Source organism: Liolophura sinensis, chromosome 7 (genome assembly GCF_032854445.1).
Source record: "Liolophura sinensis isolate JHLJ2023 chromosome 7, CUHK_Ljap_v2, whole genome shotgun sequence".
NCBI classification, from domain to species: Eukaryota; Metazoa; Mollusca; class Polyplacophora; order Chitonida; family Chitonidae; genus Liolophura; species Liolophura sinensis.
In genome coordinates, this window is record NC_088301.1 from 28,195,464 (window position 1) to 28,212,372 (window position 16,909).

Here is a 16,909-nt window from a genome sequence, read left to right on the forward strand (position 1 = left end):
CTTCCCACGTACGGCCGGAAAGTGAGCCAGCATGAACGTTAACTCACTGAGACTGCATCGGTGGAGGGCTCGTGTGTCATTGCGCCGCGCGATCATCGTTGATGTGAGACCTGTCTTAACATCCCACTGATACATAAGGTACACCAGCCGTGATTCATATACCTGTATTGACATGTAACCGATGGATAACGCACACCAGCCGTGATTCATATTCCTGTATTGACATTAACCGATGGATAGAGCACACCATCCCTGATTCATATACCTGTATTGACATTTAACCGATGGATAAAGCACGCCAGCCCTGATTCATATACCTGTATTGACATTTAACCGATGGATAAAGCACAACAGCCGTGATTCATATAGCTGTATTGACATTTAACCGATGGATGAAGTACACCAGCCGTGATTCATATACCTGTATTGACATGTAACCGATGGATAAAGCACACCAGCCGTGGTTCATATACCTGTATTGACATTTAACCGATGGGTAAAGCACGCCAGCCGTGATTCATATACCTGTATTGACATTTAACCGATGGATAAAGCACACCAGTCGTGATTCATATGCCTGCGTTGACATATAACCGATGGATAAAGCACACCAGCCGTGATTCATATACCTGTATTGACATTTAACCGATGGATAAAGCACACCAGCCATGATTCATACACCTGTATTGACATTTAACCGATGGATAAAGCACGCCAACCGTGATTCATACACCTGTATTGACATTTAACCGATGGATAAAACACACCAACCGTGATTCATATACCTGTATTGACATTTAACCGATGGATAAAGCACACCAGCCGTGATTCATATATCTGTTTTGAATATTTAATTCATACGTAGTCTAGCCTCAATACAAATATCTGTCTTTAATTGATATTGATATTAATTTAATTGATATTGGTATTTAATTGATTGATCATTTATTTTATTTTACACCATCATTTATTGATTATTCTAATTTTAATTATTCTAAGTCCAGAAGGAGGACGTTTCCATTCCACTTTTGGTGAAGTGGATCAGGCATATCTCATGGCGATCTCTATAAGTTGAAATGTTACATAATATACAACGTAATTACAATAACCAAAGAACCAAATATTAAACATGAAAGAAGAAACTTGTATGCATGGAAGTCAAAGACAGAGAAGATGACTCCTTAATCTGAGATTAAAGAAGACATGGTAGTTTCGAGATCGTTTTCCGCTCCCGAGCCAACGTAACCTGTAGTTTGCATAGAGAACAGATTGCGCGGTGTAATCGAATCTACTTCGTTATTCTGACAGAATGACAAAATTTGTCCCAACAAGGCATGTTTTCACTTGCTGGTAATATTTGCAAAATCTTGACTTGCATATTCATGAGGAACTGGAATTAACGGTCCAAATTTCCTTATTGTTTTGGTTACATGCACGAGCGAGACATTTGTCAAGAGAGGCTGAGAGGCCTCTCTGGCTCAGATATAGCTAGAAGCGACTATCAGACCATCAACCAAACCATCAGTCAGTCAGTCAATAATATGATGTCTGGAATTTTGGAATTGGCAATCTGAGGACTTCCACTCTTGGGCCTCAGCACAGTTCGTTGAAGACCACATGTCTGTCACAAGTATGTTGTGCATATCAATGCGTTTATGTAGACATAAAAGTAGTCAGTGGCGTGCCAAAGGTTGGTGGTTTACGCCGTAGACTCGTATTTCCTCTACCCATAAAACTGACTGCCAGTGTACAAGTGAAAACAAACAGAAGCAGAAACGTCTGTACTTGGAGCAGCCTAATGTAAGAATACATCATCGTAGACCTTCATACTGGTGAAGTCAATATTTAATCCGAATTCATTAATTTACATAAAATTTAAATGGCTAGTTTGTGATATGTGTATTAAATGGTTTGGGTTTTATGTTAAAACATGTATGTGTCAAAAACTGCCCATGTTAAAAACAAAAGAAATGTTAATTAAAGTATTTCTTTCTTTTCATTTCATCAGATTTAACGACCCTTCGTAAAATTTACTTATATTTTAAGATTTGCCAGCCGAAACCTTAACTGAGGTAAATTGACAAGAAATCGCTCTTTATCATTTGCCAGCTATATCATAATTATAATGCCAATGAATATGACTCGTGCAGTTGTAAATGAATTTCTCATTTTCACCACAGGGTTGTTATTGATTCGTCCCATTCTGTAAATGAATAGCACAGATCAATATTGGTATTTCAGCTTCACTTTACCGAAAAATTCATTTGGCCATGAGCTTATTAGAACTGTTATTTACATGTAAGCGCATTATTCCTTTAAATGTGTGTCACAAAGTGTTTTTTTTTACTTATTTATAGAAGCATATATAGGTGTTTATATATTTATAAAGCTCTATGTAGAAACAATATCATAAATGTTTATTGTAAGGCTTATCTTATTAGACATGTTTGTTAATTATGCTTTTCCGGGAGCTCACTGTAAAACTTGCGTGGATTCTCTCGGTTCTCCTAGGAATGACTTGATTAAAGTAGAAATATCGAGATCGTCAAAATGCTATTTTACTTTGTTTATTTATTGTGAGTGTATAAATTGTTTTAGCTCTGGTCTTGAGATCTACATCTGAATGTGAGATATATTCCTATCAAATAACTAAAGGGTTCTATATATTTACTATTCTTCGGAAAATCCCACTTTGCTAGCTTAAATAATAATTGCTGAACATAATAAAAGCGGTCATGCATGGCACCACGAATGTGTTTGTCCCCACAGGGAAATAGATAAGTATCACTCACGTATTAACTATCACACTGACACGCTCTTAACAGCCAATATTTGCCAACATAACTAACGGCATAAATAACCAAATACCATAGAACCCCTTTTACGAAATGTCAACTGAAAGCAGAATTCAAGGTGTGTTGCAATACTCGCAAATAACTTTACACTTCAGCCTAGAAGGTTTAGTTGTAGGGGTAATTGAAGACGTATGACGAGCATGCCCTCAAAATGCTGCGTCATGTCAGCATCCACGAAAATAAATCAAATAATTGAATCGATTCGCCGACATTGCGAGCTGGGTAAATGGGAGTCCATTTTTATATGGAATATACAGAAATAGAGGCTTTGTATAAGCGCGCATTTATAGTTATTCAGTCCGCCGTTGTATTTAAACAAAAGGAATATTGTAGACCTAGAATATTCGCGAAATCATTGAAGGTGAAGCCTACTTGTGGGTAACATTCCGCATATGTACAGTGAATATTTGCACACGTTACCACGCTAGGAGTGACCTCTATAGGATCGCTCGTGTAGAAAAATATCAAACGCGTTGCTGTGGATCAACTGAAGAGTGTGCACTGGCCTGTTTGTGGAGTCCTGCTTGGTGGAGCGGACCACGTTTTATTATATGGTTCGGAAAGGTCCAACTTAAATTTATGACTTGTCGTCAGTTGGAAATGCTAAGTTTGAACACACGCTCACAGCCAAACAAATATCCCGATTTTATGGCTATTGAGTTAGCTGTAAAACGGCAACCTTAGTTGTCTTTAACAACCGTTCATCAGCAGGCTGGCAGAGTTTAAATAAACCGATATTGTGCCCGATATTGCTAGATATATCTGTGTCATTGAACGTGCACCGAGAGGCCTTTCCTGTATCCCTCGATTTCTCTCCCTTGAGTCTAGTGTACAAGAGCTCTTATGGCATGGTCAAGCAATGCAAAGGAGGCTTAGAAGACGACTGTAATTGAACCGTCATATGCTTTGCCTTACGTATAAACATACAACTATCTAGAAGCGGAACTCACTGCGCAGTTTCAAAACTGAAAGAGAAGAGACAGACCACCTTCCTGTATCTTCGTATCTTGTCGTAAAGTTGGACAAGTTTTCATTCCTACATTTACTCGAATCGCACATGAGGGATCGTGTTTTTAGCCTTCATGACAACAGAGAAATCTCATTGGGCCTGGATTCGGTCAGCATGGCAGTTTCAACAAGGACTAAAGCAGGGCCAGAAAAAATTGCAGAACACTCATGATTGTTTAAAGGGCGATTCGAACACAATACAGCGACAAGCAAGGTATTCATTAACAGACGGCCTAGTGAACTCTTCATTCATTACGCTCACGCCTTTTGATGACATAGCGGACCTGGCCCACCACAGCACCATTTTTAACGTAAGTTTCAAAAATTCAAAAATCTTGTATACTCTTGTTATTCATGGCGAATTTATTTTTGCATGAAGGAGTTTCTGGCTGTTAATACTGTTACTGTATGTCCTCTTTCATATCTATTGGGTTTGAAGAGGTTCTAAAACTGGTTAACCTGCTTACAGTGCTATATAACTTCGTTGCTAGGAACGTTAGCAATCCCTTTAAAAGTACATATAGCTTGGTATGTACAGTTACACTACAATTTGTATTAGCCGCCCATGAGTTGATTAAAACTTAAAATAATTTTTACCTAAGGAATTTAGGTACCCGCTTCAAAATTTGCTGCAGTATACATATGTGTGGGTGAGTGCGCATGTGTGTGAAAGTTTCCGAGAGTTTCTTGTCCGACAGGTAGCTCTATCTAACTGTTGGTCGGTTTCTTGTCCATGCAGTCGGTAAAACTTTTTGACCCAGTATCTTTTAATGTAGTTCCTTCACTTAACAAGAGGTATCAATGCAGCAGCTGTTCTTAATGTATTATGTACAGAAATTATTATAACGAAATTGTACTTAGTTTCCCAACTGCCAACAGCTCTAATTTTGAAAGAAATGCTTCTGTAAATAACAAATCTCACTGGTCCCACAAGTGGGTTGTACCTTTGTAATCAGAAAGAAAACCAGAATATGTGTGTGTGTGTTTCACATGGGATAAAAACAGGGTAGGTAAATACGCTGGATTAAGTAAATGTCTTATCTGCATACATTTTTTTGAATTCAGAAAATTTAGCTGATTCCTTTTGTCTAGAGAGTATGTCTTCACTAGAAAATTAGCTAGGCAAAACAAATAATCCAAAGCTATTGTGGAATTCGAAAATGTAAAATCAAATGAAAAATGTAAAATAATTGTCGTGATTAGTGAAATGGCCTGAATTTATATGCATTGTCTTTAATGAAAAATGCGTGTTACCCGAAAATGTAAGACACTTACCCGAATTATGTGGACGGAAACAGCAGTATTGTGACTGTACTGTCCGTGGCTCGGAGTTCAGAGTTCGTCACCAGAGACTGTCTGCAAGAATCGCAGTGAATTTCTCCACTCTCACTGCTTGCAGGGATTTACTGACAATAAGCTGTCGTGGTTTTACTTCTGTCGTCTGTTACTTTTGTTGCAGAGCGTTTGTCTCACCAATGTGGTGTGCATAGCTGTGGATGACGTGTGGCAAAATTTGTCAGTTCGTCAGTGACTGGCCACCACTGTGGTGTATATTGTAGAGTTACACAATTATCAGATAAATAAATACATGTAGGCAAAATTATCTTCAAAGCTGATGGGATTTAATCAAATTTGGTTCATTATAAAGACGTTAATAACTCATTAGACTTTGGAATTTGTTCGTCAGCTAACTTGTTCATGTTTCAGACATTTTCATTGGCCACTTCTCCCCCTAAACCATCACTAATCACCAATTGACTGTCATTATCCTTTTAACGCCAGGCATGTTTTTTGTTTAAATGCTCCAAGGTGTTTCTATCTGCAGTGTGCTTTTCAGGCGGATGTAGAGTTAAAGGGATAGGGAGACTATTGTTTTGTGTTATAAAATCGTCCAGTTTGTAAACAAGCAAACCTAACAGGATTTGTAAAAGGCAACTCAAAAATGTGTACTTAACATTTTCGTACGCAGTTATTTACCGGAGTATGGTTAGAAAAGTTTAACAGCATCTTGTTACAGAAATATTGCGTTCTTCCTGTGAGCCAAAGGGCGGCTAATTCGAAACGTGTAGTCATTTCACTATATTGTATATCGTATAAGTGAGATAAGTCTTAAGTATGGTGTTAATCAACTGCCAGTTAAATAAATCAGTACCCTCGAGTAAAGTAATTGTTTGATGGTTTTGATATTTAGTTAGCGAAAATATTTTCAGTGCTAAGAAAAAATTTATGCCGTGGTGAACTACTCTTCGCTAGCTGGAAACTTTGTCTTCAAGGTGGGTTACTTATACTTCTCAGCGATGAAGAAAGCCTCATGTTATGTTTAACTCTCGGTTATGTTTAACGACGGAAAACTGGTGCTCAGTTTAAGTGCACATTGGTCACCTGTACTTTATTTTTTTTTTATCTCACTGTAAAACTCATTGATGGTTAATGCAAACATATCGTACAACCCATTTGGAATAAATGAAATGTAAATAATAACTTTACGTGGATGCGTAGTGTTCTTACAAAATAAACTCAATATTGTGAGTATTTTGGCAAATGGATTCCAGAGTATCTCTTTGTCAGTACAAGGTGAATACCATGTATTTCGCAATTCTGCCGCGTCACATATGTGAGAACAGTTCAAACAAAGGTTATTTTCTAGATCGGTGCAGTGACCGAGTGAGGAGTTTATGAAATCTGGCAGTGCTAAGCATCCCTTGACACAGTTATACCGACTAATTGCGCGGGCCCTGATTAGAAATTTACAAATATCGTTGGACGCCACAAGGGATATTTGCAGAGCAATTCCCATGTGGGCATATTAGCATTAACATCTAATGGACTGCGTTGAACAGATTCAAACGCAGTTAGTTCGCCTAACACAAAAGTTAGGCTTGTAATCGGTGTCTTTAACGACATCTGTCATATTTAAGGCTCGCTTTTCTACTTATCCACGTGTACTGACGTGCATCTGAAAAAGTCTTCCTCATACGTTGCGGATTCCCGCTATTTCGTTTCACCAAAGCTGAAAGTGTGCGGTCGTGGAACAATGAATATACATTTGTATCATCTTCTGCTGATTAAGTTTTTAATCTTTTGTGACCCTTTGACTACGAAGAGCGTAAACCTTGCCAGCTATGAGCAGATGATTTCTCATGGCAAACTAAATACGAATGGATCAGTGTTTCCGCAGATATAGTCAAATATCAACCAGCTGACATCGACCTTTGAAACCTGTCTCAACGGGTATAGACGTAATCCCCTGGATTAGTTGAACCTATGGTATCTTCATGGTTAAAGAAGAAATATCTTGCCTGAGCGCGAAGGGATAAGTTTCTCATCTTTAGGTAAATCGTCAAGTAAATACCATGGATCCGACGGTTCCTATTCCTGTGCAGTCAGTGCAAAACGAAACTGACGGTGAGCGGTTAGAACAGGTTCGGAAGCCAGTCAAGAAACTTTGCCAACGACGCATGTTCAAGATTCTCGAGGTTTGTCGTGAAAACAAAAGGCATTTTCATCTGCATTAAATGTGCCAAATCTATATTTAAAACCAAAGCAACGACTACGGCGTGATAAATATGTTGTTTATGGATGCAATAATATGTGGCGTTATGCCCTTTCATTCATTTAGATAGATCTAATAAAATATCCTAAAGCAAATTAGCGTTATTCTGACTTTCGTTGTTTACAAGGTCAAGGTTTAAGATGAACCCAAAATCCTTTAGTTGTTAGGCTCCCAGGTTGAAAGTTGGTCCAGAGCTTATTGCTTTTTCTGGGATGGATAAAAATTCTTTTCTGGCGGTGTTTTTATCGTTTTCAGAACATCGCAAATCACAATTGTTCGAAAATTTGGAAGTAAAATTCTTGCGAACGTTATATTTTACGGTTTTAAAGTTTATCTTTCTAGACCACTTAGTTTAGCGGCCATGTTGCTCTGAGAAAGCAAGTAGACAATTATGTACTCTTTCCCTAAACAGGATCATGTTATTACATCCCCATCGGTCGGCTTCTGGTCGACTCTCAGAACATTGTCATGTTGCAAAGTGCTCTGTACCGAAGCTGGAGCAGATAGTTCTAAATTTCCTTGTTTTGTCCATTACCAGATTGCGGCCAAAGGTGACATCCAAGAATTCGAGCGTCTCTATGAGTTGGATCATTCTCGCCTACATGTACAGGACCTTAAAGGCTTTGGAGTTCTCCATCACGCAGCCGCAAAAGGCAAGATGGTCGTCATGGACTTTGTCCTCAGCCACGGTGGAGGTAGGTTACTTTCCTGGCCCCAGGATCACAAAGCAGTCTTAGACTTAAGTCAGACTTAGTCTTAACCTGAGTTCGCTGCCCTAAAAGTCTAACACAGCTCCATGATCCAGAGGGATGTGTTGTTGTATAACGGGGTTTGACGACCCCATCTGGAATTATACAGCTTGTTTGCTCGAGTATCATTTTACCAAATGGTAATTTATTATATTGAGATTGCCATGGTAGAGACTTGTACCCAGACGTTACGCATCCTGCTTTTTGAACTTTTGATGTAACAGTATATCTGTAATGCAATATCTCAATTTATTACAACATGGCATCCACCAATTTTCTTTATTCTTATCCTGTAACGTTCTCTGGTGTATATACGTCCATGCTATGTCGCTTATGATAATTTGTGGATATTGTGTTTTAAACAAATACGGACACATAATACCGCTGCTTTCTTCAATCAAGCAACTATGATCTTGGCATGGCTCATTTACTCCCAGCGAAGTTAAAACATCGACTCCGCAAACTGTGTCATCGTGTCATTTGCATGTTTATTGTCAAAGCATACATGTGTAAATAATTTTCCTCGTACATAAGGTAGCTGGGCTGTATTTCCTTTTTTATTCACGTTGACACACCCGACAGGTCGTATTATGGTACCGAGATTTTGGCGGTCTTTCTCTCTGCCCATCACATCCAGGCTGCAACTCCAGGTGTTTTACAGATGCAGTTATAGTTTTTGCTGAATACATGGATAAAGAGGTGACAATGTGTGCCACTGTAATCTGATTTTCGGTTGCCCAATATCGATGTTATAGATCGTTACGACTTCGTGTCAGATTGAAATAACTCCAATTGTTACACATGTGCAGTTTTAAGTTTTGGCGGATACAGAGGTGACGGGGTGTGACCTATCTTTCTGTCGTTTCCATGGTAATATTAATATTGTCATTAGCTCTACATCTACTATATAAATAGGAACCGAAATATATTGGTTGGAGCGTATATTGAGGACATCCGAACTCTTTTTGCTTTTGTATACATTTATCTAGGGATAGGGATAATCGCGAGAGGACAGCGTAGGTTTAGTTTGGTGGCTTATTAGTGCCATGCCGTCTGCCAGCAACCTGCGGATGGTCGTAGGTTTCCCCCTGTCTTTGCCCGGTTTCTACACACCATAATGCTGGCCGCCGTCGTATAAGTGAAATATTCATAGGTGACATTCTTCTGGGTCTTTTCACCGCGCTTGTACTTTAACCACCTCGAGCACGTAGGCCCGCACCTCACTATCAACCTGCAAATGAAAAACATGTTGTCTTTTTTTGCGATCACGTCGTGCATACGGATTGACGGTCGGCCGGATGGACGTCATGACGACCTTATGCCCCGGGCAGAATATACCAATGGAATAAGAAAAGTATAATGAATTTAGGCCCTATGTATAACGTTTCTTGAAAATGGCGATATTGAACAACATCACGTGAATTTGCATTATGTCAATAATTTATACGGCAATGGAAATACTTTAAAAGACGGTGGAAATAATCTACTCCACAGTGAATATAATATACTCCGAGGTGAAAATAATGTACTCCACGGTGAAAATAATGTACTCCGCGGTGAAACTAATGTACTCTGCAGTGAAAATATTTCAGTTTCGGCGCAAATACGGATGGATCCCACCTCAGAACGAACGTCACACAAGGGAGTAACTTTGTAAACATAGATAAATGGTCACCTGTCGGAGCAATAGAACGACACGTCACAGAGGAGGAAAATAAGAGCCATTTTCTCCAATACTATAAACCCAGACAAGATGATCAATGTCATTTCTGTTTCCATACACAATTATGTAATTTTGTTATTCTTATTTTCTAAATCTCAAATGTTCATACATCGGTAACGTTCAGCAATGGAAACTATGAGAATCGATAACTTCTATACTGCATTGTTGTACCATTAAATAACAGATACAATGTACTCATTTTCATTCAAAACACAACTACCAATGAAAGATGTATAAATAAAGGCGCAGGCTTGACGTTAATTCGCTGAGAAACAACCAGCGTTACCAGTCAGATGACAATGGGCGCCGGCACTTCAGGCTTATTGGCTTTGCTCTCTATGTTTGACGGTGGCTAATCCTTACAGGATGTCTGATTTCTGCTAAAGTTTCATTCCATTGACACCAATTACTACTGAATGTATGGCGTGAACAACGTTCAGTTTCATTCCACTGACACCAATTACTACTGAATGTATGGCGTGAACAACGTTCAGTTTCATTCTATTGACACCAATTACTACTGAATGTATGCCGTGAACAACGTTCAGTTTCATTCCACTGACACCAATTACTACTGAATGTATGGCGTGAACAACGTTCAGTTTTCATTCCAGTGACACCAATTACTACTGAATGTATGGCGTGAACAACGTTCAATTTCATTCCACTGACACCAATTACTACTGAATGTATGGCGTGAACAACGTTCAGTTTTCATTCCACTGACACCAATTACTACTGAATGTATGGCGTGAACAACGTTCAGTTTTCATTCCACTGACACCAATTACTACTGAATGTATGGCGTGAACAACGTTCAGTTTCATTCCACTGATACCAATTACTACTGAATTTATGGCGTGAACAACGTTCAGTTTTCATTCCACTGACACCAATTACTACTGAATGTATGGCGTGAACAACGTTCAGTTTCATTCCACTGACACCAATTACTACTGAATTTATGGCGTGAACAACGTTCAGTTTTCATTCCACTGACACCAATTACTACTGAATGTATGGCGTGAACAACGTTCAGTTTTCATTCCAGTGACACCAATTACTACTGAATGTATGGCGTGAACAGCGTTCAGTTTCATTCCACTGAAACCAATTACTACTGAATGTATGGCGTGAACAACGTTCAGTTTTCATTCCACTGACACCAATTACTACTGAATGTATGGCGTGAACAACGTTCAGTTTCATTCTATTGACACCAATTACTACTGAATGTATGGCGTGAACAACGTTCAGTTTTCATTCCACTGACACCAATTACTACTGAATGTATGGCGTGAACAACGTTCAGTTTTCATTCCAGTGACACCAATTACTACTGAATGTATGGCGTGAACAACGTTCAGTTTTCATTCCACTGACACCAATTACTACTGAATGTATGGCGTGAACAACGTTCAGTTTCATTCCACTGACACCAATTACTACTAAATTTATGGCTTGAACAACGTTCAGTTTTCATTCCACTGACACCAATTACTACTGAATGTATGGCGTGAACAACGTTCAGTTTTCATTCCACTGACACCAATTACTACTGAATGTATGGCGTGAACAGCGTTCAGTTTCATTCCACTGAAACCAATTACTACTGAATGTATGGCGTGAACAACGTTCAGTTTTCATTCCACTGACACCAATTACTACTGAATGTATGGCTTGAACAACGTTCAATTTCATTCCACTGACACCAATTACTACTGAATGTATGGCGTGAACAACGTTCAGTTTCATTCCACTGACACCAATTACTACTGAATTTATGGCTTGAACAACGTTCAGTTTTCATTCCACTGACACCAATTACTACTGAATGTATGGCGTGAACAACGTTCAGTTTTCATTCCACTGACACCAATTACTACTGAATGTATGGCGTGAACAGCGTTCAGTTTCATTCCACTGAAACCAATTACTACTGAATGTATGGCGTGAACAACGTTCAGTTTTCATTCCACTGACACCAATTACTACTGAATGTTATGGCGTGAACAACGTTCTCGCAGAGGCCATACAACGGCTATACAGAGATACGTAGTTTCCGGTTTACCAGTGCACTCGGAATATCCGTAGTCTCGCCGTTTGCCTGACAGTCGTGAAACGGGACATCGGAATATAATAGTTCTGAATATCCTTCACATAATGATTTGAGACTCAGGGGAATTAAAGATGTTAACACTTCCCGAGAGCGCGCCTATTTCACATCAGGCATATCATCAGAGATAATAAAGGCCTCAGGTGGGATATAAAAGCATTGTTGGAAATTGGATTTTTTTGCGAAGAATGGACACAAATTAACGGACGCAGGTCAGGCGTTATATGTATTAATGAAGCGTACAACATTTGTTGTATATAACGGTAAGTAAAACCATAACACCGGTTTGTTATACTGACTCAAAATTTGCGGAATTGACCACCTTATTCCCTGTAGACGAATGACAACCATGTGTCGCGTCTGACACTAAGGTTTCAGTATATTTAAATTAGTTAAGTTTCAAGATATTTTCAGGTGACATACAAGTCACCTCTTGTCTTTCTTTCCATCTAAAAATAATTCATTCTTCGCAAAAACAGAATCGAGTAATGCCACACGGCCTTTTTCTCTTGAAGACATTAACATACAAGACTGCAGGGGAAACACGCCCTTGCACACGGCAGTAGAGAACAAGCAGATGGCCAGCATTGACTACCTGGTGACGAACGGAGCCGAAACCGCTGCTCGCAATGACAAATACTTAACACCGCTGATACTGGCCATAGACTTGGGTTACGTGGATGTTGTGGAGGTGAGCAATCTAGAATCGACTTGGATATGAACAGACGCCATTTAGCGAAGGTGATATCTGAAAGACTTTGTCATGTACTACTTCATTTCAGGCGAATATATAACAATTTTTGAAAAATATTTTTTAATTCTACTTACAATAACACCTTTTCTTTCCTATTGTGTCCCAATCTCAGAATTCTAATTCTAAATTCAAATGGAATTTCGATTGACATATCTTGATTTTATTTATTTGAAATAAGAGTTTTACAATATTATTTCCAATTCTATGGATAGGCTTCAGTCAATCGGATGAGCGAGCCGCATTCTTTGATCAACGGTGCTTGCCTATCAAATCGCTGAGAAACACAATTTAATTTTAAAAGTTTTCTGTAATATTATGCTGGTTCAAAACCACTGGACAGGAAATTTGTAGACTCCGCCGCCATCACTGTGGAGCGTTGGTCATAAAAAAGCGGTCTAAAAATAACTTTCGTGCTATCTACCGATATGGCATATCTGTGCACAGTAACGTATTCAAATGGTTCTCACACCCTCACACTCTTGCACTCAGTACTACAGTATGACATTAAAAACTCAAATTAAATGAAATCAAAAAATCTATCGAACATTAAAAGCATGCAAATTTTTGGGATTGAAATTAAAATTATAGATTTTAGGACATCACTTAATGCATCGCATAGACTACCAATGGCGGCACCTGTGTGTGGAAGTTTTAGCTCCGCTATCGATCTGGCTGGTACCTGAGTGTGCCCCGAATGGAGATTGATGAAACAGCGAAGTACCCATTAAGATGTGGCTGAGATAACAAAAGGTGACGTTTAATGGCAGTTAACCTGGCCGTGCATTACGCCAAAGGCAATCTCTGATCGAGCGTGCTGGTCGGTTTATAAAATCCTGTACAAACTGGTAGTCTTGTTTTATCAGGAAACGCCAAGTATTATATTTTGCGTCATAAAATATGTACACATTACAATCTTTAATGGTCAGAGATAAATTTGGTTAGCCATCACAAACATACGATATCGACTTTCGGAAGTTCAATCTGCCAGCGCAAACCACTAAAAACTATGAAATTATATGAAGTAAGGAAACGGGGAGAGGCAATCAACAGTTTTCAATGATGAAATCACGTCTGTTTTTGTTTGTTTCGTCTGGCTTGGCTGTGGATTTAGTTCAAAAGTAGTTTTCAAATTTTTTGGGGGGAAAAATTGAGGTGTGATGAAGTCCAATTTATGCTGGTTTCCTCTCCGGTCATACGTGGAAAGGTTTGCAGCAACCTGCGGATGGCCTTGGGTTTCCCCGGTCTGTGCCGTTCCCTCCCACCAGAATGCTGGCTACAGTTACCTGGAACTCAAGAAGTGTGTGATTTGAGCTAAGGTCAAAGTCAGTGTTGCATGTACACTCCATCAGTGATAAACGGTCTTAGTTGTTAGCGACGACTCCGATAGCTGGCAAATGGTCACACGTAACCGGTGAAATACGATTTCTTGTCAACTGACCTCAATCACGGCTCTGTCCTGTTCTACTTGTTCATGTAAATGTTTAAACAGTAGCAAAATACTCCCCCCACCCCCTTCAGCAGAAGCTTAAGCAGAAATAGGTTAAAAATGCAGTGATATTAACTGAAAATTATTAGACATCACTGTTCTAGAAAGGATAAACTATCAACAAGATATTTATACGAAACAGAAATATACATAACTGTGAAACTATCATATCAATATTACAGGACATTGCGAGTGTACAAAATGCACACGAAAGGTACTGTTGTGTAAAAAGTAATGTATGAAACAACATTATCTAATCAAGCCTGAATTCATAAAAATTGATCAACAACGACAGTACAACACTATGCATTTCAGAAAATATCACAGTCGTGTGGGATCTACACAACCTTTTAATGTGTTTTGTCTCAAACTGTTTGGAAGACGGTCTCAGGTGGTCTTTCAAATGGAGCTTACGCCACCTCATCTTTATTGTTCTCTTTAATTCTACAGGCTTTGTTGAAACACAAGGAAGTCAACCCAGAAGACAGAGGTGAAAATGGTTCAACCCCGCTACACTACGCTGCCAACAAAGATGAACCGGAGTGTGCGAGGCTCCTGGTGAGAACCATGTTTACATAATAATCACTGCAAACCCACCTTTATTGAGAACAATCTCTGCCTATTTATTAGCAAGCCAAACTTCACGCCAAGGCTAGCGAAATCAGCAAATAACTGACTCCCTGAGCAACGGTGTTTGTGTCCCTGAGTCTGTTTTCGGGAGCCGATACTCATCAACCTGAGTAGCGATACAGCAGTAAAACACGGCGTTAATATCAGTCAAATAAAAAATTATAGTGGGCACCACAATTTGGCAACTCGGATAAATACTTGACGAAAACAATTTCTGCTTCAGATTGTTTATATGTTTATATTTTGTGCTCCAGCTCGCCAATGGCGCCAAACCTTGCACCAAGTGTAACAATGGCTTCTACCCTATCCATGTAGCTGCTTACCACGCCTCTGCAAAAACCATGGACGTTCTGCTTGAGAATGGTAAGAATGATTGAATTTTGGCCCAAAACGTAGCCTTTGGAAAATGTTTATTTGAATGTTGGTTAGTGCCATACCCAAGAATATTTTACTAACACGGTGGCGATTATTTTTATCGGTGGATGGACCTGGAGTGCCCGACCTCACCGAAAGAGTTGCTTCCCACTTGTGACGTACTGATATACATCCCGAAGTGGCCATCAGCGAACATTAGATTGCACAAACAACGTCCCACAAGCAATGTGAGGGGAAGAAATCTGCAAATTCCCTGTCAGTGTCTTAAGGAGAATAAATCATCTGAATATATCTGGCTTTTTGTGAAGATGCTACTTTTATCCCTTATGGCAGGAGAGGCGATGGGATACACAAGAACACAAATGCTGAGTTTCTCGGACAAAGAAAGCAACAATCCTCTGCATGCTGCGGTTAACAGTGGTGATCTGAAGGTATACCAATCTATAAAAAAGTCTAAGAAGTTTTAAATCTAAATAAAAACAATTGTTAAAATAACCTACATAACTGAACCTATTTGACTTTGTAGGCAAAGTACACCAATTACTTTGTGAAAGCGGGATACATAGGGTAGATGTCAAAAATGAGATCGAAAACACCATTGGCATAAACCTCAAAAACGTTGACTTTTCATGTTTCATTTGATTGTAATGAAATCAATATGTGGTATATTTTCAATTAAATGTATATCAAATAAGGAAATCAGTTAAGCTCAAAAAGTAATTACGCTTTATCTTTTTTCCAACAGGCAAATAAGAGCAAACAAATAGTGTTATACATGCACATGTGTTATCGAATAAAGTCCCCTTTGTATTTCTCCTAGGCTGTTCGTGTCTGTCTGGCGCAGGAGCGTCCGTTGATGCTCAACAAGTAAGTTGTCGGTCATATTGTCGTTGCTTTTAGTAATTACATGTAGCATTGGTTGCGTTGTACTGAACCTTCCATTTTGGCCCTTCCATTATTATTAACAAGTAATACCCTGTATATTGGAATGCTAACATACTTGAAAGCACAAACGTTTGGATGTATGTCTTTGTTAGCTTGTTATATGTAAAGCACAAACGTTTAAATGTATGGTTTTGTTAGCTTGGTATATTTAAAGCACAAACGTTTAAATGTATGTCTTTGTTAGCTTGTTATATGTAAAGTACAGACGTTTGGATATATGTCTTTGTTAGCTTGTTGTATGTAAAGCATAACGTGACTTAAAACCTCATCGTCCAGCATCAAAATGCTGCAAATTTCAGGAAAGAGACATTTATAAGCGCCTCTGGAAGTGTCACGATTGTATTGAAAAGATTGAAAAGTACTTGGATATGTGCGATGGTAAGAAATCTTGGTTAGGCTTTTTGCGTAGAGTACAAATGAAATAGACAGTTGGACATGAGTGACATAAATGTTGTTAAATATCGTATCCAAAAAGATAAGCTTTCATTTGGCTTCCCATCTGCTTTAAACAGGCGGACAAGTCTACAACCGATACACTACGCTGCGTCTCAGGGGGCCCTCGAAATGATTGAGCTGATGTTTGAGATGGGACGCCAGCGGCATGCGCAAGGCGGTGAACATCAAAGACAGCCTAGGGATGACGCCATTACACAGAGCCGCCATCTTTAATCACGAGCCCGTCGTACGCTGCCTTCTCCAGAATGTAAGCAACATT

The 16,909-nt window shown here is 39.1% G+C and overlaps 1 protein-coding gene across 1 annotated transcript in view; it reads left to right on the plus strand.

Moving 5' to 3' along the window:
* The first annotated feature begins 3,460 nt into the window (after positions 1-3,460).
* The window catches only part of LOC135471220 (transient receptor potential cation channel subfamily A member 1-like), a 30,164-nt gene continuing 16,715 nt past the window's right edge, over positions 3,461-16,909 (plus strand). Inside the window, 11 exon segments of the mRNA XM_064750343.1 lie at positions 3,461-4,174; positions 7,955-8,111; positions 12,520-12,695; positions 14,695-14,802; positions 15,129-15,237; positions 15,583-15,680; positions 16,070-16,085; positions 16,088-16,116; positions 16,707-16,721; positions 16,723-16,800; positions 16,802-16,897. Coding sequence (XP_064606413.1) covers positions 3,938-4,174; positions 7,955-8,111; positions 12,520-12,695; positions 14,695-14,802; positions 15,129-15,237; positions 15,583-15,680; positions 16,070-16,085; positions 16,088-16,116; positions 16,707-16,721; positions 16,723-16,800; positions 16,802-16,897 — 1,119 coding nt within the window. The 5' untranslated portion in view covers positions 3,461-3,937.